Consider the following 26,460-nt stretch of genomic DNA (forward strand, 5'->3'; position numbering starts at 1 on the left):
TAGTATTTCTGCCGTGACACACATCGATCTCCACAGTGCACACGTGCCTTCACTTGGTTCACTCAGGATCAAGTGGTCAATAGCAGTGATCAGAGAGGCCTGCTGCCCGATGAGTCCATCGATCCCTTAGCTCCACAGAGACATGGAGAACATAACTGTTCAAATTCATATCGGCCTCAAGCTTGGCAGCAGGTCCGGGGGAGCAGTGGAACAAACTGGCACTCTGAGGCCTCCACAGTATTGGCAGGATTGATCCACTTTACTGAGGCCAAGTGTGTGCTTCCAAACCCTAATGCACTGTTTATACAAACACACAAGGGATGGATGAGGAGGGAGCTGTGGACTCTACATGGGAGGGCGGAAGTATCCATGTCTGTCGTGCCTGCAGCCACTCGTCTGCCTGCATCTGTCACAAGCCATTACATTAACTCAGCCCCAACAGGTGTTTTTGAATATGCCGTACATAACAGCCAACAAGTGCATGCTAATGAAGGCTGTATCTATGACACATGTGTGGATGCTCAAAAAACCCTTACATAAGTTACCTGTCCCTGCAGTTTCTTAGTTTTAGCCCACATTTTCATTTGAACACCTGCAGCCCCTGTTTGCTAAATTTGTTTAAAGTGAGGTTAAAAAAAAAGAAAGAAGGTCACTACTTTTAAACACACTTAAAATTCAAATTACTGTTTGTCGATGCCAAATAAGCAGTATTGGAAGTGCTCAATCATGACTCAACAGTCACAGAACCAAGAAAAATAAGAATGACATAATGTCACTTTCATTAATTTGCTTTTCTTATCAGATACAAACGAAAATATCAGCTTTTGTTTACTGTATATGATACTAAATATGCTGGTGGAAAGTCCCTATGAGAGTGCTATCCAGGCTTTTTTAGTGACGTATTTAGGTGGAATAATTGTGGGGCAACAACTTTTTGGACATGTGCAAAAATCTGAAAATAACACAATATTAAATGAAACGCTATTTCACGTTTCAAAGATTAACACAGGTGAGAATTCAGCTTAACACATACCTGTTCTCCTCAACTTGCTGCTAAGTATACACCATCAATTTGTGCAACGTTTGCTTAATCCAATTTTACCTGGTAGTCACACATGTGAAGCAAAAAAACAAACTTATTTACCAACTAATGAAGACAACAGACTAGTTAACAGCCAATCAAATTACAGCGTGGCAACAAGCAATCAGCTTTGGGCATGCGCATTGTTGTTTTCCCCCGCTTTGACACGCAGCCCACTCCTCAGCCTCTGAATGTAAATTGTGGGATAATGATGAATAAAAAGCAGGAAACATTGCTGTTTTTTTTATATCATGCATTAATCCATAATTATATTAATTTATGAATGACAGTACCGAATTAAAAAAACCCACCACAAATAAAATAGGATTAGGACAAGTTATGCTTGTTTGATTAAAACGGGCTTTTACACAGTCTGAGGCTATAAGTAGTGCATCATGTACACTGTCTTTACACATGTGAGCTGAGAGTTGTGGTAAATCAGGGTCCGTTTCCTGGTTACCATGTTTCCACGGCAAACATGGAACCTGTCAACAAATCTGGAAAACGGAGACGTGGAAGATGTAAAAATGGGTAAATAATGGTGATAGTTTTTCTGTGCTCACAGCCTAAATCTAAACATTTATACAGTAATGAAGCTATTGTTCATTGGTTTAAGCGCTTAAGTTTGATATATAAGGGCATTTTTGTTATTGTCCTGTGCTGGTGCAGGTAAGATTTCATTTATCTTCTGTTTTAATAGCATTTACACCGTTTTGTCTGTGTGGTTTCATTTTGCAGGACACTGACCCACGGCTCTCCCCCGGACGGGCGCATGTTTCCAGCTGTGGCTGCTGGGAGCCCAGAGAAGCTGGATGATAGTGTGAACAGACAGGTGGGTTTATTAACATTACAGTATGGTGACAGATTCACTGTGGATGGTATAGTACAGAAGGGAGTGTATTGGAAGTTTAAAGTAGCCCATTCTAATATGTGTACACAAATAAAGGTAAAAAAAAAAGTCAGAAATCAAAAGTCGAGTACAAGAGTCAGAAGAAGAGTATTGATTTGTTTATTGATTTGTTATCCTGTGTGCCTGAATGGGATTTTACTATTGTGGGGTTCATAAAAATTCAATTAAATAAACAGGGGTAAACCTTAATATTTAAAAGTTGCCTTGTACTGCTTTCAAAGAAAGAATAACAATAATAATGCATTTTATTTGTATAGCACATTAAAAGGTACTCAAATGCACTTTACATGGTTAAGACAGAAACAATAAAATAAATAACAATGCAAACAAGGGAGATGAGAGATGACATTATAACAGTAATAAACAAAACAAGAAGAAAAAAACCCATAACTATCATCACAGGGTGAAAGCAGATTTAAATAGATGAGATTTAAGTGCAGTTTTGAAAGTGGCGAGTAACGAAATTGTTGGCCTATCAATATTTCCCTCAAAAATGTTTCATTAAAAGCGCACACAAATTGAAAATAAATCAAATAAATTGCCCGTGATAAAAATGAACCTGAACAGAAGATAAATAAATGTACTTCATTTCCACATGTGCACCTATTATTGAGGTCATAGCAGGAAACACACAGATGTGATGGCCCCACTACTTTTAGTTATGCCATGCCATTAAGAAAGCGTGCATAACTGCATGCATAACTTGTGTTTTTTCACCCTCCAGGGTCTGTCAGAGCTTCATATGGCCTGCCTTTACGGCCAGCTGGCTACGGTTCAGCTCCTTGTAGAGTCCAGGCCGGAATGGATCGATAGCAGCGATCTCCAGGGTCGCCGGCCTCTTCACATGGTCCTGTCGTCCCGGAGCTCACCCAACACCTGCTCCTGCCTCGCCTACCTGCTGGAGCACGGGGCCTACGTCAACGTGTAAGGGCCCTATTTTTGTGAATAATTGCTTTGTGCATGTTTTCACTTTAGGGAGCTGTATTTTCTATTTTGGGCTCATTTATAACTTATGTCAGCTGCATCCTGTGGCACTCAGCTGTTGCATGCTTATTCAATCATCAAAGTAAAGCGTTATGAAAGAGAAACTTACAATAAAAAACACTGCAAAGTGCAAAAGTAAAACTATGATTACAATGAGATGATGGTGAAAGTTTATAGCTGCTATTGCAAGTGATAATGATGGCAATGATGATAATTATGATGACAAAAGAAATGGTGGTGGTGATGATGATAACGGCAACAAGCTGAGAGAACAGAGTTTTTCAAATATTTTTTTTCTGTTATTACCAGCACCACAGATTCTGGGACGACCCCGCTGCACCTGGCCGCCTCCGAAGGCCTCCTGGACTGCACCGAGACCCTCACCCAGGCCGGAGCAGATGTGTTGGCCCAGGACAGCATGGGGCACACTCCTCTGGATTTGGCCCGCATCTGGTGCCGCAGGAAGGTGGCAAGGTAACGAGCTAAAAGAGGCAATTTACACAAAAATGTAAGTTCTGGAAAGCTGTTTAAAATGGTAACTCTTCTTGTGTTTTTGTGTAGGTTTCTGAAAAACTGCATGTGGCAAAGAGAGAAGAACAAAGAAATGCAGGAGAGGAAGCTGGTTAAAACTTTTTACAATGATCTCGTGGATATGGTCAAACTGAACACTCTCAAAAAAAAGGTTAGTTTGTATGTTGTGGAAATCAAATCATCCAACATTAAGGGGTAACGCATAAATGAACCCCAACCTGTGACAGAATCAGAGAAACATTCACAAATATCATCGTTTTTTGGGTTTTCTGTTTATCAAACGTTACCTAATTAACTATAAAAATGTATTCTTGAACAATTGATCAATGTTCAGGTTACATTTTTCAGCTAGTGTAAGAATCTTGAATCCCACTAAATTTTAGATTCAAACATTCTAGCATCAATTTCTTTTGAGTGAGTATTTTTGGTTCTCTTGTCATGTTATAATGACATATTGAGCATATTTCTAAAATATACTGTATAAGGAACTAATCGCACTCTCTGCTTGTCCATTTTCAGCCTTTTGTAGATGAAAATATGGCAGATTGGGCGATCAAAAAAGGTTTTCCGCTCCAAAAGGATTTCTCCCCGACAGTGTTGGTGAGTCAGTACCACACCCAGTGCCTCCAGTCAGATCAGAACCTTTCTCATCCAAAACATGCCAAGCGGCCATTGACGCATCAGACGGGAGATCTTCTGAAGGACAAGAGCACATCCACTAAGCTACCTCCAGCCTCATCCTCCAGACCCTGGACCATCTTCATGGGCATCCAGCCGGATAAACCCCTCAGAGAGCCGGACCTCCGGGACAAAGTCACGGTTTGGAAGGACAGCAGCAGCAGTATGCGGCCTCAGTACACAACCGAGTGGGACAGCAGGCGTCGCTCCGCCCCTGACGTGCCTCTGGATGTCCTCGAGAGGGTGTTGTTCCCCAGAGCCTTCCCTTCCAGGATCGCCTCCCCTCGGTACTTTGAACCAGAGAACATCGTGGAGGTCCAGCACAGAGGATACCCCCAGGGGCGGAGCACCTCCCCCTGGACGGAGGTGGCCATGCACCTGGCTGAAGTGCTGGAGCCCGGACACTACTGATCATCACACCCTGTAATGGAGGAGTTCCAAAAAGAATGAATGAATTTAGTAGATGTGTTCAAGAAAAGTATTAAAACTCTGCTGTTGAAATATTTCATATATTTTTTAGATCCAAACTTTGTGGGAGGAAGAAAGAACAAGAAACCATTTTAAGAATTTCTATATATTTTCTATAGAATTCTTTATAGAAATGTGTTGTAATTCCCCAGTTCTATTTTTGTAAAACAGCTAGCAGTGTCCTCAGTGCATAACAGCAGCCCTTCGCTTAACAAAAATATTACGCCGCACCATGACTTCAGCTCAAAGTGACAAAATTAAAAATGCCACACGATCCAGACGCTGCGCCTCCAAAAGCGGGGTAAACCGAGGGGTGAGTGAGAGGTGAGAAAACCTCGGTGAACTGGGTCACCTGTCTCAGATGTATCCCTGCACTTTCACTGGTCCCCCGAGGGAACCGACTCGGGGATCCAGGTGAGGGCTTGTCAACAGCATTGTTGTGACTGCGAGCTGTGGCCTGTCAGCTTTAAGGTGTGTGTGTGTGTGTGAGCGTGTGTGGGTGTCGGGGTTTTGTCTTTGTTCCTTTACTTCACACCTCAGCGGGGGTCAAAGTGCACACTAGCCTCAACCTGGTGCACGCACAGTGACCCAGCCACATGGGACTTGGATAACATAATGCCATCCAACTAGCGCTGTCTAGCACACAGACACCCACACACACACATCTTTGACGGAGTTGAGTTCAGGGTGAGACGACAGAAGAAAAAAAAATCCATCGCACTGCAACTGAAATTTAACATTGAATGGGTGAATTAAACTGATTTAATTGGAAATGACGAGGATCAGTCCATCTATTATTGCCTTTATTTCCTTGAACACCAACCTGTGAAAAGAACCATTTAAATCTGACAGTTATTTCAACAAAATATTTTATTAAACATGTGTGTGCATACCAGCCTACAAAGAACTGCACTCCGTAATTGGTAAAAAGATTTTTCGGCCTCTTTAATAGCACTTTCGTCAAATCACTTTGAGCAGCTTTTGTCCCCGAAACACGAAAAGCGAAAAGAGTCATTGCACAGGTTCGATCTTCACAAGTGTTTTTTTTTTTTTTTTTTTTAGTCGTCCAATGTGGGGTTAACTCAACGATCTATGTACAAAAGTCAGTTTGTTATTACAGTTCATTTTTTAAAAACAGTCCAGCCAGGTGTCTGACTACAGCGCTGGTGATTAATAACTCCTTAGATGAAAGACAAGAAAACTAAAGTCTCAACATAATGGATCATTTGTTTGGACAAATGTAAATGATCCAGACTGGGAGATATCCATTGTAGATCACTTAAATTTAACGGCGTTTCAATCATAAAAAGTAATCCTTTCACAGTGCACTTTTTAAACCCTTTTTATGTACGTGATAGGACAGGGAAGAGAGTTTTTTTTATCATGTCACATCTTGTAATTAAAACAGGATGTCTCCATCGATCTGAAGCGGATTCATTAAAACTTAAGGTCAGACTGCAATCTCTCATTTAAAGTCTGTGGTCTGTAACCTTCTTTATCTGGGGAGACATAAAGTCTTCACTAGTCGCATGTCGTCTTAATGACAGCAGATATCATCCCCCCTAAAGAAAATTGATAATTATTTATCAGCCAGAGTCAAAACGTACAAGTAGAAGGTGGTCAACCTTGGACATACGTATTTTAATACCAAAGTTTAAAAAAAAAAAAAAAAAAAAAAAAAATGGAGGAGTCCAACGTGACGATGGTAAAGCATTGCGCTGCGGGTAAGATCCCTACAAAGAGGTCTCTAGTAGCGGATGTTCACAGTCAGTACAGACAGACAGAAAAACAAAGAGAGACGAAGGTGGCCCTGTGTAAACTCGTGGACTCGTCCAGCAGTAAGCTCCGTTCTGCTCATTGGTCCGTCCTCTTTATCTGCTCTTCTTCCACTTTGGCCACTGTTTCGTTTTAGTCCCATCCAGAAACAAATGTCCAAAGTCCTTCCTGCTTCCCCTTGATCTCCAACACTTACTATAACTCACACACACACCCCCTCCCAAAGTCTGAGCTCCTCAGTACATTTTCTGTCGGCTGGGCAGCACTGCCTCCTTGAGGAAAGAGAACACGAGGAGGATCCCAGACCTCTTCCCCCTCTTGCCCTTGGTGAAGTAATTAGACACCACATCATCTAAAAAAAGGAAAGGAAAAGGGAGTTATACTCTTGTTTTTTTTCTGAAAGGCAGGAAATATATCAAAAAAAGTATCCAAAGAAGGAAAGACTGGCAGTAAGTATAAATAAATTTATATATTATTTGTGCTTAAGATAAATATCAAATAAACTGTACTGGGGTCTCAGGCTGGCAGTGAAAAAGGAGTACTGCGCCCAACATGGGGCTTTAATCCACAACGTCTCATGCTATACCGACCAAGCTAACCGGGCTAATATTAGCCATGAGGCTAGTATTAGCCGGGCTAATATTAGCCATGAGGCTAGTATTTCAACATCTGCTGAACTTCACATGTTCATTTGAAAGGAAATACATAATATTCCTTTAATAATGTACTTTTGACATTATACAATATGTTATGGGGATGTTTTTTAATAAGCATAAGGGATAAAAATATTTCCTTGATTCCTTTAAGAAATAGACATGCAACCAACTAAAACCTCAACTGTTACCAATGCGCCAATCAAAAACAACTTACAGCTGAATAGACACAAAAAAAAGCTCACCTCCTTGCTGCATGGTGGACGGAAGCACATTTTCCCCCGCTGACAGTGACACAAAGAAGCCGAAGGGGATCACCCACAGGCAGATGGTGAAGTACGCCAGCACCTTGATGCCAAATGGGAGAAGTTTATGAGAAATTATAATGGCAAAAAAAATCTTTCAAGCAGAATATAGTATCATAAATCTGAGATGAAAATTACCTCTGAAAATGGATAATACTCCTGTGCAAAGTACTGGAAGGCCATATAATGGTTCACCACCACCAACACTGGGGAGTGAAGGAAAAGATACAATGTTGGGGAAAAAGTAAAACAGGACAAGAAAAAAAAAAAAAAAAAAGGCATTTACGAACATGTCACTTATGGATTATGTGTTTTATACTAACCACAGGAGAGGATGAAGTTTGGGGAGCTCAGCAGAATGTAAGGGAACGTCTGCAGGAGGCCGAAGTACACCAAGTTGGTGAAGAGGCCGAGTCCCACCATCAACATTGGGAAACCTTCAAAGAGATAGAGGCTTGCCAGCACACCTGTCGAGAACTGGATACGAACAAATCACTGCGTTGTTAACTACATATTTTACTACAGTATGTTCTTCAAAACAATTGCATAAAGAAAACGACATCAGAGTATATCCGTTTACTCACCATTATCATGTACTTTATTATTCGACTGGTGGCTACTGTGTATTCTTCTATTAGTTCTGCCAGGTAGTACAGGCCAGCAGCTGGGTGAGGACAAAATGAAAGTGATGAGTGACCAAACAGGAAAAACAGCAAAAACAGAGACGGCATTCTTTGTCAAATCAACACTTTTACAGACACTGGTACATTTTGATGGAAATCAACAAATGTTTAGGTTTCTTAAAAAATAAAGGTGATTTGTGAATTTCAGCAGTGTGGTTCAGACAATTTTCAATTTTAGAATATGCCTGACATTGTTTTGTGGTTACTACAAATGACACCAACAGAAAACTATTTCAATACCATGCTTTGAGGAATATTAACACACCTTTCTACAAATCTTTTGGTAGAGATCAAAGAATAAGTAAAGAACAGTGTGAATCAGACCAGAGATTCAAGGCCAACGTTTTCTTTTCTTGATGCTTAAGACAAAAAAAAAGAAGATACTGAGATCCAATATCTTGCTCTAGTACACAGTGAAGGCAAAGCAAGAAAGACAGGCTGAATGATATCAGTTCAGTCGAGTGAATTAATAAAATCACATCGGCAGCACAGACATGACCCACATTTACTGAGCCCATGTGGAACGAAGTACAAACAGCCAAAAAGACTGTACGTCACAACATGTATGCCAGGGGCGGAGAAGGTGACAGCTCACAGAGCAGAGGCTCATGGGAGAATCTGAGCGCTTCGTCACGCAAAGTCAATCTGCCCTTTCCAAAAGATTGAGTCGAAAGAAAAAGACGGAGAAGAAAAGCGACAGCAAACTGCCTTGCTCTTTTTGAACTTCATATTTGTCTGCTAGCAGATGGGTAATTGCCTTAAACTTTGTTCCTCCTCTCAGGATTGGAAAACAAGAAATTGGACAATTTTGTTTTTAATCATCGCTGCTTGCTGGATTTATCAGAGAGAAAGGCGGATAAGAACACTGCCAGCATGTGATGCCATTTCCTATTCTTAGTAATAATAGTTCTATATTTAATGTAGGAAAAGACACTTTTCCAAGGAGCTAAAATAGGGAGAAATATATAAATATATGGTTAGAGGTTAAAAGCAGACTTGAAGGGTGTGTTTTTAATTGTTATTTACTTATCTGTTGATAAGAGGTGGAGTGATACAGCTTGATGATACTGACTTAACCAAGTAAGGCACTCACGGGTTACGCACGTGCTCTTTCCCCTAGTTTTGATAACAGTGTCACATTGTTGCAATGTTATTAAGCAGCTTATGAGTGGCAATAAACTGCCAGAAGGAAATCTACTAAATCAGGCAGTCATTGGTAATAAAACACCCCCCTTGTTATAATGGATATTTTACAAAAGGATTATATAATCATATGTCTTTATTAATACATAATGTATAAAAGATAAACAGATTAGAGCAGACTTTGGAGTTATAAGACATTATGTTGATGAAAGGTTAATTAGATAACTTCTATTCAGTGATAATGAAGTAATAAATGCTGGTAATCCATTGATTAAACGCTTGAGAGGATGTCATTTTCAGACAAGCCAAATGCGCTGTATTAATGTGAATAAGTTTGAATTAAACAGATGCTCTTTGCATAGACTAATGTGAAGCTGTATTCGTATTAGTTTGTTGCACTTATTCTATTTGTATTAGTTTGTTGCGCTTATTGTATTCATATTAGTTTGTTGCACTTATTGTATTCGTATTAGTTTGTTGCACTTAATGTATTCGTATTAGTTTGTTGCACTTATTGTATTCGTATTAGTTTGTTGCACTTATTGTATTCGTATTAGTTTGTTGCACTTATTGTATTCATATTAGTTTGTTTCTGTACTTTTGCTCTGGTTTATGCTCTTAGATGCTTGTTTAAGAAAGGAGATGCACTTATGACTTCTGGTGACTAGTAGTTCTCTTGAATACCTATGTTGAATACACTTATTGTAAGTCGCTTTGGATAAAAGCGTCTGCTCAATGACTGTAATGTAAATGTAATGTGAAGCTGTAGGTAAAAAAAATAAAGCAAATTCATGCAGTAACCGACCCATAAAGCCTCAGTAAATGTTTAATTTATGCAGATAAGTCCAGTTTGCCTTATTAGACATTGAATCTAACATGAAACAAACATGGACATGTCTTGCCCCTTTGTCTGACTCATGCACAGAGTAAACAGAGAGCTGTCAGGTACTCTGGGTGTGACTGACAGCTCAGCAGGTGACACGTGGCCAGGTAAATAGCTGACAACGTGGCTCCTACAAACACTGTTTATGGAGCAAACTCAAACATACAGCTGGCACTTCCTGTAACAGGCATGTTAAGCAGCAACAATCTCAGTGAGCCGGTCTACTCACCTGCTGACTGAGATTCTGTAAAGTAAACAAACGAAAATGCCTCCTCAGGCTAATGTTAGCTAAATGAGCTAGCTGATAAAAGCTAACTCTTACCTCTTTTTCCTATAAACACTTTCATTTTATTTAAGTCTAACTGACCACCAGACATCATGACCAAACACCTCACTTAACCTGAGTCAGTCTGAATGGATAAGAGGACTGATGCTACATGCTACAAGCTACATGCTAGCTAAGAACTAGCAAACACTGCAGGAGCGTCTCAATAAAACTACTTAAAATAAAGTGACGTCAACCTTAAACCATAACACATTTAGTACTTTCACTTAATGCTGCACAGTCTGAAAACACGTCACGTTGTCGTGTTTGAAAAAAAGGGAAACAATAGCATGTTGTTTTCGTTGCTTTCCTGTGCAGGATAGCTAGCTAGCAAAACATGCTACATCCGCTAGCATTAGCCAAGTAGCAGGGATTTCCCAGCATGCACTTACCTATCGCTAGAGTGACGAAGGATATCTGGATGACCAGCGACAGCCAGCTGAGTGCATAAATAAACCACATCTCTCTTCATATGAACACGACACGTACAGCTGGGGGAAATGATACAGAAAAAACAGCTAGCTGGCTGCTAACTAGCGCTGGTGCACCATGTAGCGCTCCGGTCAAAGGTGCTTCAGTGCCGGCTGAGGAGGGGAGAGAAGAAGGGCCGGGCCGGGCCTGGAGGAGGAGAAGGGCTTGATTTTGGTTGCAGCGCCACCTGTGGTTTGGAGGGGAAGTGCAGTAGTGTGGCAATTAACTGTATAAGGCGCCTAAGAAATACACTCTAAATGAAAACATTTACTATGTTATATTTACAGTTTACCTTTATATAATAAAGTAATATAATAATAATAATATATATATATATAAATATATAATATTGTTGGGTTACAATGATAAGGAAATAGATGTTCTTTTTTTAATTATTATTTATCTGTTATTTATACTGTTATTTAAGATAAGATAAGATAATCCTTTATTAGTCCCGCAGCGGGGAAATTTGCAGCACATTTCACTGCACCTTTACTGCTTCTTTTGCACTTCTGGTTAGATGCTTTTCGTTGTACTAGTACTTGTACTCTGTGCAATGACAATAAAGTTGACTCTAATCTAGTCTAATCTAATCTAAAATGTCTTGCATATCATTTTTTTTGCAAAAACGTGGGTCCAGAATTCAGACAAACAAGCATTTTACATAAATATTGTTTGGTTACAATGATAAGGAAATAGATGTTCTTTTTTTTATTATTATTTATCTGTTATTTATACTGTTATTTATCCAGCACATTTCACTGCACCTTTACTGCTTCTTTTGCACTTCTGGTTAGATGCTAAAACTGCATTTCGTAGTACTAGTACTTGTACTCTGTGCAATGACAATAAAGTTGAATCTGATCTAGTCTAATCTAATCTAAAATGTCTTGCATATCATTTTTTTGCAAAAACGTGGGCCAGAATTCAGACAAACAAGCATTTTACATAAATATTGTTGGGTTACAATGATAAGGAAATAGATGTTTCATTTCCGCATTTCTTACTTATGCTGTAGGCTAACCAAGACATTGAATGAAAGGAATTACACTTTTGCCTGGAAAGGCCGAGTTAAGTGTTTTGCACTCGCTGTGTAAAAAAACGTCCAAATCATAGTCTCAACAACACAAATTTGATGTATGTCTATACACTTGCCACATCTCTGTCTTTATTCATGAAGTAAGCTAGTTTCTCTGGGCCTTAAATAAGGTCACATTTGTGTCAGGAATTGTACCTTTGGAAAAGGTTGTAAGTATACAGTATATATATATATATATATATATATATATATATATATATATATATATATATATATATATATATATAAAGATACACAAACATGCTTCCTTTCTTCTGTTCATTAACCTGTGAGACGTACTATAAGACCTTTTTTTTCACAGTAAATACTTTAGAGTGCAAACTTTAAAGATGCACAGTTTGGGTGTTAATGCCAAAGTTCACACACTATAATGGAGAAAGGTATGTTTTGGTTGTAGCGTCACCTGTGGTTGGAGGAGAAGTGCAGTAGTGTGGCAATTAACTGTATAAGGTACCTAAGAAATACACTCTAAATACCTACATTTACTATGCTATATTTACAGTTTACCTTTATACACATCTTGATGAAAAGCTTATCCTCTTTCTCTCCTTATTCATGAGATGCACGGTCTGAGTGCGCTGGAAATAAATGATCACAGTATGTCAAACGTTGACTGTTGTCCCTCCTTCAATGTCTCGCATATACATTTATTTCAGGCAAACAAGCATTTTACATAAATATTGTTGTGTCACAGTGGTGTACAAAGCTGTTTCATTTCCGCAATTTACTTGTGCTGTAGGCTAACCAAGACATTGAATGAAAGGAATTACACTTTTGCCTGAAAAGGCCAAGTTAAGTGTTTTGCACTATCCAAATCATAGTGACAACAACACAAATTTGATGTATGTCTATACATTTGCCACATCTCTGTCTTTATTCATGAAATAAGCTGGTTTCTCTGGGCCCTAAATAAGGTCACATTTGTTTCAGGAATTGTACTTTTAAAAAAGGTTATATATAATATAATATATATATAAAGATACACAAACATGCTTCCTTTCTTCTGTTCATTAACCTGTGATACAAACTGTAAGGCCACTATTTTACAATAAAGACTTTAGAGTGCAAACTTTAAAGATGCACAGTTTGGGTGTTAATGCCAAAGTTCACACACTATAATGATAATTTCTCGTTAACACGCCCTTTATTTTTGTGTCAGTATCTTTGCATATGGAGTATCAGTTTCAGAACCTCCTGTCTCGCTTTCATTACCTGTATGTCTCTAACTCCTGCTTCTTTTCTCACACACACACAGACAGACATACACACACACACACACACACACACACACACACACACACACACACACACACACACACACACACACACACACACACACACACACACACACACACACACACACACACACACACACACACACAGCTTTCATGCGATTGCTTCAATAACACTGAGGGGACAGAATACATTACCGCAGTCCAAAAAGCTAACACCTTTGAGACTGAGGAGGAAAACAATAAAACATGTATGCAGGAGAGTGAAAAGGCAGGCCCTCTAGTAAAATGAGCTAAATAAAGTAAATATATAATGTGAAACAGTGTGAAGACACTAAAATGGTGTCGGAGCCAAAGGTGAGAGTAATTTCTTCTTTTCAAATGCTTTTAAAAAAGGGGCAGATAGATAGATAGATGTGGTGTGAGGGTGTGGTGTATATATTCATTCATGCATGCATGCACACATATATACAGTATCTGTGTGGAGGTGAGAAAACAAAAGGCGACCTGCTGCATTTAAAGATACTTTTATGGCGAAGCGTCCAGATCACCTGAGGCTCTTATCTCAACGACACCTCTGGGCTCTGGGTGTGAGAGCTTTAATGTGCCGAAATAAATGGCAGCCTCCATCCTTCTGCTGGCTGGAGCTTTAAGAGACCGACACCTCGGGAGAGAAGTGGGTATGAGTATTCATATAATATAGTGTTTCTTTTATGGCTCAGGCTATTTTTCATTTATATTCTGTTGCATGATAAAAAACCTGTAACATGCACTTAGATCAGCTGAAACCCAGGCACCCAAAAAGAACGATGTTGGACATTAAACACGGCTGAATGGGTTTCATTTCCTTTGACACGCAACAAGTACTATTTGATGCAAACCTGGGTTAAATGGCATTTCCATCGTTTTTATTAACCCTGAATGTGGGATTTTATGTTTTATGTCCTCCCGTTTGGTTCTCCCAGGAGGATAAAACAAACACTAAGAGCTGATTTCTGACATTATTTTTTATCACAACTCAAGTCTTTATTTTAACATTTCCATAAAGGCAAAGATCAACTGGCATTTTATTGTGAATGATAACAAAAGCAATGCATTCATGTATTAACTTAAAACATCTGCAAGGACACAATTGGTTCTTTTGAGGTCAAAATAAAAGAGGCCTTCAGGAGATAACTGACAAATAAAACAAAGAAGGAATGACTGCAGTGATGCACATTTCTTCCTGTAACTGCTCTCACTTTTCATGGCTGATGATCAGTGTTGACGCTCTGATGCGAGAGTCTCTCTTCTCTCTGTTCTGTTTCAGCCTCCGGAGCACCGGGGCACTGCCGCTCTCGCCTGCCCAGGGAGCATCTCCTGCTGCTGGGACACACTGTGGAGCCGGCTGAGGGTCTGACCAAGAGATTGCATCAGGTTAGGCACAAATCCAGACAATGAGAACTGTTCGATGCAGCTGACCGAATGAAATGATAAAGCACTTTGTTCTGATAATAAATATTTCAGAGGCAAAAAATACTCTTTGCGTGCAGATCAAATGTTACGCATGGAAGTGATCTGATGGTTACTTTTCACTCTTTATCTTTCCTTTTTAATACATTAAAGCGCATGTGCATGACTCTTTTAAAAGTCATATATCACAGTGCATGGTTGAGGGACAAAACTATATAAAAATAGCATTCTTAAATACTAATGCAATTCAAAAATTAAGCATGAAACATTTAAAAAATTGTAAATCAATGAAAAAAAGAAGACAGGTGATGGTAGGCCTTTCACAACAGTGTCTTTCCCTACTAGTGACTTCATAGTACTAAAGGAACACTCCAACATTTGGGAGCATCCACTTACTTGCTGTTAAATCGTCTGTTTTGCATTATATGCTGCCCTTTGAATCAAAATATGATGTCAAAGACTACAATCTGTCTTTTTTCGATTCAGATCTTCATTTTGAACCTCATTAAAAGCTTTAGTATTAAGAAACATATGTTGCTGCTTCTCACTGGGTTCAAAAACAGTCAAAAGGGGATTTAGGCCCTTAGTTTACTAGAGCAGCTATCTGTGATGAACTCTGGCCCTAAACAGACTGATCACATGGACACACAAGAAACTAGACAATCAAATATTAACCTAAACCCCTTTAACAGAAATAAAGAACAAAGAGACACCAGCGTAAACGTAACAGTAGAGGAGTGATATGACAGCGTACCCCGTGTCTGGTCCTGGTTCTCCCCCATCGCTCTCCTCCTCCTCTGGAGAACCTGCAGCAGCTCTGCCTCCCCAATATTTCGGCCGTGGCCCCGTCTGGATGGCACTCTGCGGAGCTGCTGACATTTCATGTTGTCCTGGTGTGTGGAAAAGTAAAAAATGTGCTTCAATACGCTTCAGTTGCCATTTGTCACTCAAGTGTTTTGCCTTCATGTGAGTTAAAGTACATTACCAGCATTCCTTTCAACTCCACGATAGCAGATCTTCTGTTTTCACTCCTTTGGTCCTGCAAGAAGATTTGGGAATATTATGGAACTGCTATATAATAAAAAACAAAAAGGAGTAAACGGGTGTGAAGATAACTGACCTTCCATGAGCTGTCACCCTCCTGTGAAAAGAGAAGTTGAAAGTTATCAGAGTTTTTCATTTATTACTTTAGGTTTTGTTCTCTACAAGTTTTGATGTTCCTTTTAAAGCCCAAAATGCAAACACACATTACATTAAATGGGGAATGTTTTAAAGTATTTGCAAATACAATTTGTCTACCTGTGTTCTCTTCATGGGCCTCAGGATGATGCCTCTCTTTATTCTCTCCATCATTTCATCCACCGCTTTCGTCTTCATGTCCAACAACGGCGCTGCTTCTGAAAGATTAGAGATGGAAAACATATTTAAAACCGTTTTAGGACTAATAGCTCATTGTTGTAGAGTACATAATGCATCTTATTTGTATTAAAATCAAGTTAAAGCAAAGTATTGTGTTTTGAGAAACCAGGAAAAAAAATCCACAAAAATCACAAAGAATCCAGGATGAATTATAAATTCAGGATAAATTTTGGCTTCAGGTTGAAAGGTGTGTTTTGTGACATTGTTGCAATTGAATTGAAGAGTGACTCACTATCTTGATCAGCTTTAGTGGCTCTTTCTTTTCTCCTGCTTCTTAGGAAATCAAGTGAACTTGGCACAGAGAGAGAAAGAGAGAGAGAGGAGGTCCCATTGTCATACACGGTGAAATGGTGTTTTACAATTCATAAATTATAAAACACACAGTCATTAGGGTGTAAAAAGCCTCTGATACAGTATATAAAACCGACTGGCTTTAATTAAACATACTTGGTGACAGCGGTGGGTAGTGGAGGAAGAGGAGGAGGAGGAGGAGGAGGAGGGGGAGGAGGAGGAGGAGGAAGAAGAGGCTTTCTCCTCTGGTTCTTCCTCCCTGCTCAGTGTTTCTTGTAGCTGTTTCACTACAAAGAAAGATCGTCAGTAAGAGAGCATTCACCCACTAAATACAAAATGATATTGATCCATTTTACATTAAACACCTGCTCATTCAAGGAGAAAGACTCAAGTTTATTGAGACAGGGATTTTAGTAGAAACAAGTGTCTGTGACGTCATTCATAGAAGGATGTATTGAAGCATAGATATGAGTCAAGAAATCCAAATCTGTACAGCGAGATGGCCACCACTTCTGAATCATGCCTCCAATTAAGCTTTAATATCTTCTTTTGAACAGTGATCAGTAACACACATTATCAGAAGCAGCTTCCACTTTGGCTTCAACATTGCAGCCATTGCTTTTGACCCTTTTTTTTGCAGAAACCATTTAGCTTGTTTGCTAAGAAATTGTTTCCCCAACTACCTTCCTCTCGGAGCTGTGTGACAGAGCCGTTAGCTTCAGACAGCTGCGTCTCCAAGGCCTTCCTCTCCTCCTCGCTCTTCTCCAGCTGTTCTCTCAGGTTCTGCAGCTCAGGGAGGACGGCGCTCTCCTCCACAGCGCTCTGACTCTGTTTGACCTGAAGACACAGGGTGAAAAAGAAACAGGGGTCACGATGGAGAACATGAATTGATCATCTCGCTGTGGGTTTCGTCTCCATCCACACAGACCTGGTCCTGGTAGTAGCGTTGGATATCACACAGGGCTGAGCTGATGATGGAGATCTGCTCCAGCGCCTCCTGCAGCTTCAGGCCGGTGTCCGAGCTCTGCGTCGGCGGCCTGCTCTCGCTGTGGGACGTCTTCTGCTGCACCAACATCTGACAAACCAAAACCAAATTCAGCTTCTGACATCCTGACCACATCTTTATGGTTATCTGCTTCTACGCATATTGGAAAAATAAATCCATTAATGAACAATGAGCCACAATTAGAGGGGAAAACTCTCAAAAAGTGAGATCTGAACGGCTGGTTGTTAATTCTCTCCCCCAGGAGGTTGTCACAATGCAGAGTGTTTTCAGACCAGTGTGTGTCCGAACAATGACTTACTCATCAGCTGCATTGGAGAATAGAAAACAATGCAGACGGGATGATTAGGCTGTGAGACAAAGCAGACCTTTTCCTCAAATTATGTAAAGTGGCTTGTAAGCAAAATTAAGAAATGTCAAGCTTCGCTTTGATTCACTTAGGAAATTTGATTCTTTCTTGTACGGTGTGACAGATAAATGCAACAGGTATCGTTAATTTATAGCTAATAAATTACCAGAGTGATGTAAATAAACATTTTGTTCTTTGGCAAGAGCTCATGTGATGTTTTTAATGTAGATACAGATAATCATGTGGGTATTGATCAGTCAGATTGGATTAGATGACGTTATTATTCTATAATGGGGAACTATTTTGGTCTCCCATGCACATTGAGACAGACATACTGCCACAACTTAACACAAACACACAATTTAAAACATATAAAAAAGTGGACATTAAAGTAGCTCAAGAGCTTTTTCTAGCCTCTGAATACAGAAAGCAAGGTATTAAATACCAGCGGTCTAGTAATAAATAGAAGGCCGACCATAAGTGATGCGCATGAAAACGTGACAAATATAAGAAGTTTCCTGTTTTAATTATTATTTTTTTGCCAGAAACAGGCAGATTTTGAATCTACTGACTAATATTTTGTGCGTAATTGTAATTGTGTCAATACAAAAAGGAGGAAGGGATCTCAATGTATTATAATCATTTTGGATTCCCTGTCGTATGGACACTTTATGAGAGCAGGTCCGCGATCAGAGAACAGGAAGTGTGAGGAAAAAGTGGTATATTCATCACCGTGTTTTTACAGCGAGGACAGACTGAAGCGGGTTTAGTGAGCTCTGTTTCAGCTCACGGCAGCACGAGGCTCCATGCTGCAAAAATACACCGCTCTCATCTCGGGTTCTCCCCCTCAGCAGAGAGCAATTTTCACACAGCAATTAGCACAATTATTTCATAGACACAACCAGACGCGGCTACACAAAGAGATAAAGACGCACCCACACACACACACACAGACACACACACAGAAGAAAAAAAAACCCTCTAAATTGTTTCCTGTTTTGAGGCCCTGCGTCATTATACCACCACACATCACAGAGGAGAGGTGTGAATGGTTGGTGTTTTCAAAACACATGAAAACAGACAAATAGTAGTGCATACAAGAGGCATTCAGCACAAGGGGGGGTCTTTTAACATGAATTGAGCGTAAAGGAGGAGGGGGGATTGTGTGAGCAGTTGGGGGTCCTTTTCACAGGTAAGGACCCCTGTGAGGCGGCCCCATTGTGAGCCTGTCCGGTAAATGGAGGACGCTGCGCACAAAAGGCGACAATTGCTATATGCTCGGGCAAAAATATAAAGGTGTCAGGCAAAGGCAGGTTGCGCTTAAAGACCACTATTCTCCTCCAGCGGCGGTGATGACCGCTAATTACGGGGAAGGGAGGGGCTAAATGGGAAGGGAAGGGAACAGAGAGATGTTTTTTGAAAGAAAGGGCCTTCATTATAGGAGCAGCTGGGGCAGCAGAGAACTGTGCTGTGAGTGTGTGTGTGTGTGTGTGTGTGTGTGTGTGTGTGTGTGTGTGTGTGTGTGTGTGTGTGTGTGTGTGTGTGTGTGTGTGTGTGTTTGGGTATTTGGATTTTAAGTGAATTGGTGTTTTTAGAGCTTGTGTACAAGTGTGTGTCTTCTTTTGTCTCGTATGTGTGTGAACGCTTTGCCTCGCACAGAGAGCCTGGATGTGACCAAAGTGTCATCGGTGTGAAAACAGAGAATGGAGACCTCTTCTCCTGTCCCGCCACATCATCTGACAGTGGAGGTGTGTGTGTGTGTGTGTGTGTGTGTGTGTGTGTGTGTGTGTGTGTGTGTGTGTGTGTGTGTGTGTGTGTGTGTGTGTGTGTGTGTGTGTGTGTGTGTGTGTGTGTCTCCATCTTCCCTCCCTGTCCGAATATCCGTCTGTTTCGCCATTGCGGCCCGAAGGTCAACACTCTAACACTCGTGTTCCCTTCATGTGGCACGACCTGTCACCCTCAGTATCTATAGGTGTGAATGTACGACAAAATGTTATGTCCATAGCAGAAAACACACACACACACACACACACACACACACACACACACACACACACACACACAGAGGCATGCAACGCGCTCACACCTGGTGGGCGAAGACTTCAGCGTGCTGCCGGAGGCCCTGCTCCAGCTCCAGCTTCTGAGACATTTCTGTGAACTCCTCTGTGACAAGCTGGGAGACTGTGCATGCACACACACAAACACACACACAAACAAAATTAGAGTTATTTTCGATGGCATTCATGGTGTTTTTAATTAAAAGATGAAAATGAAATGCACTGAAATGATTCATTGCTTAATAAATTAGTCAATCTGAAGGAAAATGAATCAAATGTGACACCCAATTAATCGCGTAAAGTCATTTAAGAAGCAAAAATGCGATTTATTCGCTCATTCAAGTCTCTCAATTATGAGGATTTGCTTTTATCTGTCATATAAAACTCTGCATTACAGTCACAATTACATTCCAAACACAAACATTGTGTTGGGTGGCAGCAGAGACAGTTATCTCAAAACCTGCAGCAGATAGAACCAAGTGTGATTAGGCTGAATGACCCTTTAGGAATGAAGGTTGGACCAATCAAAAGATGGGGATAAAAGAAAGGCCATTTCCACTATTATTTACATTTTAGAGATTGATTGAGGACTCACCGCGTTTGATTTTATTGATGGACTTGTTCTGTTTGCTCATTTTCCTCAGGATGGCCTCTTTCTCCTCGACCTCCAGAGCAAGCTGAGAGGAAAAAAGTTAGGGATAAGACGCCAGGTACACACACACACACACACACACACACACACACACACACACACACACACACACACACACACACACACACACACACACACACACACACACACACACACACACACACACACACACACACACACACACACACACACACACACACACACACACACACACATGATGTACCTGCTCTCTTAGTTGGACCTGCTCTTTGGTCAAATCCTCCACTTGTTGCTCCAGCTGCAGCTTCTCAGCCAACAGACCGTCCACTGACGCCTGCAGCTCTGACACACACAGACACACACACACACACACACACACACACACACACACACACACACACACACACACACACACACACACACACACACACACACACACACACACAGACACACACACACAAAGCATTGAATTAAAAAAAAAAATCCATATCCCTAATCTGAGTTTTGCTGGCCCATGATACTAAACTGATTATGCATTACACATTACACTGTGAAAAAAATCCTTAAGTAAAAGTTACACCAAAGCATGTCAACAAGTGATTTCATAATAAATAAATGTATTAATAAGCTTAGTTCTTCCACTAATTGGCTGAGCTGGAAATGTTTAATATATCAGGCTGGTTTTGGGGAACAACAGGAAACTCTTGTTTATTGCTGCTTATTATTGGTAATATTTGGCTATCTGGTTTAAAAGGCAGTCAAAAAAAATGCCAGTTATCCCAGTTTGACTTCTAATTTTGGTGAATTCACATCACCAGTGTTGTCTAACCTGCGATCTTAGCTTGATTCTCCATCAGCAGCGTTTCTTCGCCGAAATTGTCTACCTCATCACCGTTAACCGCGGATTCGGTCTCTGGGTCAAAGGTCACGTCAGCCAAGTCTTCAGGCAGCTCGGGGATGAGCGGCATCAGCATCTGGCTCGCCCTCTTCAGCACTTTGTTCTCTTTGGTCACCTAGGCAACAGAGGAGACGATGGAGGGGACTGGAGGTTTGTGTTATTTTTTATTTTAATCCACTGGTAAGAAAATGAAAAGGGTTAAAAAATAGTTTGATCATTTAACGTACAATACGTGAAGCTGCTTATTATTTCGGCCTCTTTCCATTGTCCGAAGAGGAAAAAGAAAGGAAGTAAAGGAATGAAAAGAAAACATAGGGAAGGGAAGGAAAGGAGACGACACAAAAGAAAACAAAAGGGCATAGGAAAGTAGAAGAAGTAAATAAAAGATCATAAAAGAGAAAACCAAAGGTAACGACAGGAAAGTAAAGGAATGAAAAGGAAGCATGAAGGAAAGGAAATAGGGGGGAAAGGGGGCAGCAAAGGACATAGGAAAGAAAGGTAGCAACAGTAAGAAGACGTACTTTGACAGCCAGCGACTCAGCACTCTCCCTGCAGGAGCGCTCAATCTGGAACTGCATCTCCAGAACATTTATCTCTTTCAGGAGCTGATTGGAGACTGAAAATAAAAGGAGACAAGCTTTTATAGAGTGAGGAGACATCTGAATTAAATTGCACAGAATCAACCAGACACTTTTTTTTAATGTTATATTGCCTACAGATGTGAATTAAGAGTGTGATGCATCCTGGGATATTCTCCACGACCCCTTAATGGTCCTGAATGAGGACAAGCAGGTAAAGAAAATAAAATGACATGATTCTCACCTTCCTCCAGTTCAGACAGTCTCTGATTGGCTTCATCCCTCTGAATTTCCAGGATCTCACACTTACAATAAAACATGAACAAACGTACATAAAGCAAAACCAGAGAAAGAGATGACAACAATTTTTTGGATCATAAGACGCTTGAGGCACCAAAGTTGCATTTGTTTTCTTAAGTCTGCATTTTATTTTTGTACGTAACATATGTGAGCTGTGAGGGCAAAATAATATATTTACTCTAATAAAACTGCAAGATTGTTTTAACCAAAGGAAGCCTGTCAATATGTGTGACATCTCAGTTTTTTTTTTTACATCACATCAGAGATATTTCTGCAAGGTAACATCAGGATATTCATTATTTCCTCCCATGTTGATTGTCTCTATTGCACATTAGAAAGAAGCATTAATTATTCATCCATTTTCTGCCTGTCACTAACAGTGATACCTGAATGTCTCCCTCATCTTCAGAAGATAGACCCGTTTCTTCTTCAGACTCTGTGGGGGAAAAGACATCTTATCAAAAGGGCAACAGGCAACAGAGACGGGAAAAGGCGTAAAATCCAAAAGATCCTCACATCCTTTCAGTGTGACGGGAAGAGGAACTACAGAGGCCGTCTCAGGAGGTTGCCAAGAGAAATACAGGAAGTGAAATCACAGAAGGATCATAAAAACACGTTTCACTTTCTGTGGCCTCTGACTCAAGAGTTTTCTGCCTGCTAGAAACTGAGAGCTCTGATTTTTTGTCATACTTATCCAACCAAGAACAACCAAGAACATAATCCACATCATATTAACATATTATCCACTGTTTTTGTGCAGATTAAATACATTAGATTTAAGGTGTTAAATAGTGAGCTTTAGAGGTTTCTAGTAGTATATGGATTTGGAAAATGCGAGGCTAGCTGTTTCCCCCTGTTTCCAGTATTTGTGCTAAGCTAAGCTAATCCAGCTGATGTTGTTGTAATGATCTTCTCAATACTCTCTGTAAGAAAGTTAATCAGTTTCTTAAATATGAAACCAGAGCTCTAAAACTGAAGTGTGAAAACGACAGTTTGTGGTTATGGTGGGGTTACGTGTGGGACTACTTTTTGAAAGTCACGTGTGGGACTACTTTTTGAAAGTCACTCCGCCTGGCCAAGAAAGAGTCCTGCACATTTACACCAGTCTTTATGTTAAGCTAAGCTAACCGGCTGCTGCTGTAGCTTTAAATTGTATCTTATTTTATTCAAGCATTGCGAGTCTGTTGAAATAATCCCCCAAAATTACTGAAAGACCATTTATTAAAAAAAATATAAAACCAGCTTTTATTGAATTGCACAATGAAAGCATTTTATTGTTCATTAAAGGTCATTTTAAACTTTTTTAAACACTGAATATCCACCATTCAAGAATAAAAATCCCTTGATAATCTCACTTTCTTATTTCTTAAATTCACAATAAATAACATGATTTATTACGATACCGTGAATTCTTATAGAAACCTCAAACATCACCATGTGACTGAAATGAAATCTCAGCACCAGTTCACATCCACATTATCAAGTCCTACCTGCCGCTGCTCTGTCCTCAATTTGTTCCCACATCCTGCTGTCTGCACAGTTTTCAAGCTTTTAGCATAAAAACCTAAAAATTAAGCTGCACATTCATGCACAAACTAAAAACCTGATTTCTGTCTGAACAGCAGTCGGCTTACAATTTAGGAAGTGGGAATCACTTCTTAAACCCTCCCCCACTGCCTCGAATTCAAAAAAGAGGAACTTTTTTCAAAAAGCCAAAAGGCCATCTTAATCATTACAGTCTAATATGGATTTAAATCATAATAAATGAGTGTTTGATTACTAAAAATATGTCATTTCTACATAAATATAAATAATATTTGCTTTTGATGTTACAAGTACGTTAGAGGACGGGGTGTTTGAACTTTCCCCCCCTTTTTCATGCGGTGAAAAGAGGAAAATGTAGCCTCTGTCCATGCATGTGGTCTCTAAGGGACGGCACTGTCTCTCCACTGCAAGATCAATGTCACTCAAGCAGCCGGAGCAAAGGCGAAAGCTGCTTTTATTCCTCTATTAGCATACGTGCTCAGAGTTCACGACCTCTGAATCAGACCTGCCATGGGAAACCAAATTCTGGGTCATAATTCAAGAGGTGATGCTGACAGTGACGATGCTGATGATACACATTCCTCCACTATGAATAATTTAAAAAAACTTCAACTTAATGTTTTATTTATTCACCTGCCTTCCAGGAGTTTATTTCTACGACTCTGCAGAGGCTTTGGTAAGGGTTGAGTACTACTTACATTTATCTGATAGCGGTGTATTTAGAAGGCTTTGGTGCTGCAGATGGAGGTCAGATGGAGAACAGGAGGTCAGATGGAGAACAGTATGTTAAAGAATAAGGTTATTCTATAAGTGTCATCAGGGCAGGCTTGTTTTTATTAAACATAACTGAAAAAGAAGCAAATGATGCATTTGTCAGGGAATATTTCATGCTGCGGATTAACACACATTTGGCTCTTTAGTAGGTATTTACAGCAACTGGACCGTATATGTGGGTTTGACCCTTTAATAAAAGTGCCCATGTTCATTGTAATGAAGGAACAAGTCATGAATCAATATAAATGTGCACATTGGGCTTTATTTTAATAAGATAAAATAAACATTCACATTTTGTGCTTAAACATGCCGATGTTTTATAGCGGCCTTGAATAGCAATTTATAAATCTCAATTTAAAATTCACAAACATGTGACAATAACTATTTGAAATCATTCCTGTTGAAAAAAATCTATTATCAAAAATAATCAAAAGGACCTCATTTGGATTTTTGCCTTTAAATCAACCTTCCACATGCACATGGGCCGCCTGCTAAGCTGAAGGATAAAATACTGCTGGGTTTCAGGCCAGTGACGTCCTTGTGATTTAATGAGTCTTTTCTCTCTCAGTGTGTTGCTCTCTTTACAGGCACCACCTGAGCACCAAAACCTCCTCCAGCCTGTCACCCCGACCTTTACTAATGATTCTTCACCATGTTAATAAAGGTGAAATTGTCACTTAAGATTAGCCGTTGTCTGGTGTTTCATGCAACGGGCGGGATTGTCAGAAAGTTCCTCATTAAAACTGTTTTGTTTTTTTAAATCCTATTGAGAAATGTAGTATTTTATGTAGTAATGACGTAATGACGGTATGACTTACAAGTTTTCAATATAATTTATTATTATTTTCTCCAATAAAATGTAAATGGGTGAAATAAGCCTGAATGTAGTCATGGAGACCAACACTGAGGTCATTTCCTCAGTATTGTTTAGGGGGCTTCTGAAGTTTTTACCACCCTGTTGGGAGTTCAAACCCTATAATTTAAAACTATTGGTAACATTAGTTATATATAAATATATATAAATAAATAAAAAAAATATATATGAATATAAATAAATAAATAAAAAATATATGAATATATATAAATATAAATATATACATTCATAAGCATTATCTGAACATTAACAAATGGTTTATGTATCCTGGATACTTCCCTGGTTGTCATTGTGGTCATTTAGCAGACGCTTTGGATAAAAGCGTCTGCTAAATGACTGTAATGTAATGTAATGTAATGTATAAATGAACAGTTTGCTTGAAGCTGTGAGCAACAAGCTGCATTTGTTGAAGGCTCGTTTGATATCTTATTATTTTTAGAAGTCTTTTTCAGGCTGCAACAAACACGTCACGGTCAAGGGTTAAACGTAGTTCTTCAAAATAAAAGTCTTTGAATAGAAAAACAACATCCTCATTCTAATGACATGCGGAAGAGTTGCACGTACTGACCAACAACGTGTCGACAGCGTGTCTGCGATCACTGAAGAGTTATTTAATCAATCGATAGACATTAAACATGTGTTTACAAAGAGGTGCGTCTCAAAAGGTTTCTGTCAGAAGTGGGATTCGAACCCACGCCTCCAGGGGAGACTGCGACCTGAACGCAGCGCCTTAGACCGCTCGGCCATCCTGACATGAAAAACATTATCAATACATGTTTAATTATCCTCCTCTAAGGACGTATCCATTTAAAAGTAGCCCGTTTCCTATCATGTCAAACACATAGACTATATAAGAAGGTCACACACCTGCTGCAGTTCCCTAACATAAGGAGTTCAAGGTGAAAAAGTATTTAAACAACAGAAACCAAACCCAGAACTCCATGTTAATATTGCTGCATTAAAATATTTTAGATGTGTTCTCCAGCATTTTATATATACTTTCCCACAAAAATGTTACTTGACCTAATGTGGTATCTTTTGAAACTTTAGGGTCTCCACTAGAATTA

At 39.7% G+C, this 26,460-nt stretch overlaps 3 protein-coding genes, 1 long non-coding RNA gene and 1 other non-coding gene across 5 annotated transcripts; 2 read left to right on the forward strand and 3 right to left on the reverse strand.

The window, feature by feature from the left end:
- The first annotated feature begins 1,559 nt into the window (after nucleotides 1-1,559).
- On the forward strand, nucleotides 1,560-4,595 carry ankrd53 (ankyrin repeat domain 53). The gene is made up of 6 exons (XM_054601878.1): nucleotides 1,560-1,612; nucleotides 1,820-1,913; nucleotides 2,716-2,915; nucleotides 3,285-3,449; nucleotides 3,537-3,657; nucleotides 4,026-4,595. Exons 1-6 carry the CDS (start codon nucleotides 1,560-1,562, stop codon nucleotides 4,593-4,595), a joined length of 1,203 nt encoding a protein of 400 aa, XP_054457853.1.
- Nucleotides 4,596-5,444: 849 nt separating this feature from the next.
- On the reverse strand, nucleotides 5,445-11,001 carry tex261 (testis expressed 261). The gene is made up of 6 exons (XM_054601659.1): nucleotides 10,813-11,001; nucleotides 7,971-8,050; nucleotides 7,710-7,863; nucleotides 7,525-7,592; nucleotides 7,327-7,429; nucleotides 5,445-6,780 (listed from the first exon to the last, which is right to left on the reverse strand). Exons 1-6 carry the CDS (start codon nucleotides 10,880-10,882, stop codon nucleotides 6,665-6,667), a joined length of 591 nt encoding a protein of 196 aa, XP_054457634.1. The 5' UTR covers nucleotides 10,883-11,001; the 3' UTR covers nucleotides 5,445-6,664.
- A 2,379-nt stretch (nucleotides 11,002-13,380) lies between these two features.
- On the forward strand, nucleotides 13,381-17,096 carry LOC129093769 (uncharacterized). Its single transcript, XR_008531306.1, has 3 exons — nucleotides 13,381-13,898; nucleotides 14,532-14,638; nucleotides 17,025-17,096. It is a non-coding gene; the product is annotated as an uncharacterized LOC129093769 (long non-coding RNA).
- Nucleotides 14,056-23,819, reverse strand: shtn2 (shootin 2). The gene is given in 18 exon segments (XM_054601239.1): nucleotides 14,056-14,617; nucleotides 15,429-15,564; nucleotides 15,660-15,713; nucleotides 15,795-15,815; nucleotides 15,974-16,071; nucleotides 16,326-16,384; nucleotides 16,541-16,602; nucleotides 16,604-16,671; nucleotides 17,068-17,221; nucleotides 17,313-17,459; nucleotides 19,823-19,917; nucleotides 20,389-20,470; nucleotides 20,669-20,766; nucleotides 21,254-21,437; nucleotides 21,844-21,938; nucleotides 22,145-22,205; nucleotides 22,587-22,636; nucleotides 23,691-23,819. Coding segments are annotated over 18 exon segments (1,656 nt in total). The 5' UTR covers nucleotides 23,725-23,819; the 3' UTR covers nucleotides 14,056-14,459.
- A 2,244-nt stretch (nucleotides 23,820-26,063) lies between these two features.
- Nucleotides 26,064-26,146, reverse strand: trnal-cag (transfer RNA leucine (anticodon CAG)). The gene has a single exon. It is a non-coding gene; the product is annotated as a tRNA-Leu (tRNA).
- Nucleotides 26,147-26,460: the final 314 nt, after the last annotated feature.

Source organism: Anoplopoma fimbria, chromosome 7, assembly GCF_027596085.1.
Source record: "Anoplopoma fimbria isolate UVic2021 breed Golden Eagle Sablefish chromosome 7, Afim_UVic_2022, whole genome shotgun sequence".
Lineage (NCBI taxonomy): Eukaryota > Metazoa > Chordata > Actinopteri > Perciformes > Anoplopomatidae > Anoplopoma > Anoplopoma fimbria.

Bases quoted from the DNA above. Each gene is read 5' to 3' on its own strand.
- ankrd53 (XM_054601878.1), top strand. From the start codon at position 1,560: ATGGAACCTGTCAACAAATCTGGAAAACGGAGACGTGGAAGATGTAAA. The intron at 2,916-3,284 runs GTAAGGGCCCTA...TGTTATTACCAG, and splicing joins CACGGGGCCTACGTCAACGT to CACCACAGATTCTGGGACGA. The intron at 3,450-3,536 runs GTAACGAGCTAA...GTTTTTGTGTAG, and splicing joins TGCCGCAGGAAGGTGGCAAG to GTTTCTGAAAAACTGCATGT.
- tex261 (XM_054601659.1), bottom strand. From the start codon at position 10,882: ATGTGGTTTATTTATGCACTCAGCTGGCTGTCGCTGGTCATCCAGATA. The intron at 8,051-10,812 runs GTAAGTGCATGC...GTCCTCACCCAG, and splicing joins CTTCGTCACTCTAGCGATAG to CTGCTGGCCTGTACTACCTG. The intron at 7,430-7,524 runs GTAATTTTCATC...TTTGGCATCAAG, and splicing joins AGTATTATCCATTTTCAGAG to GTGCTGGCGTACTTCACCAT.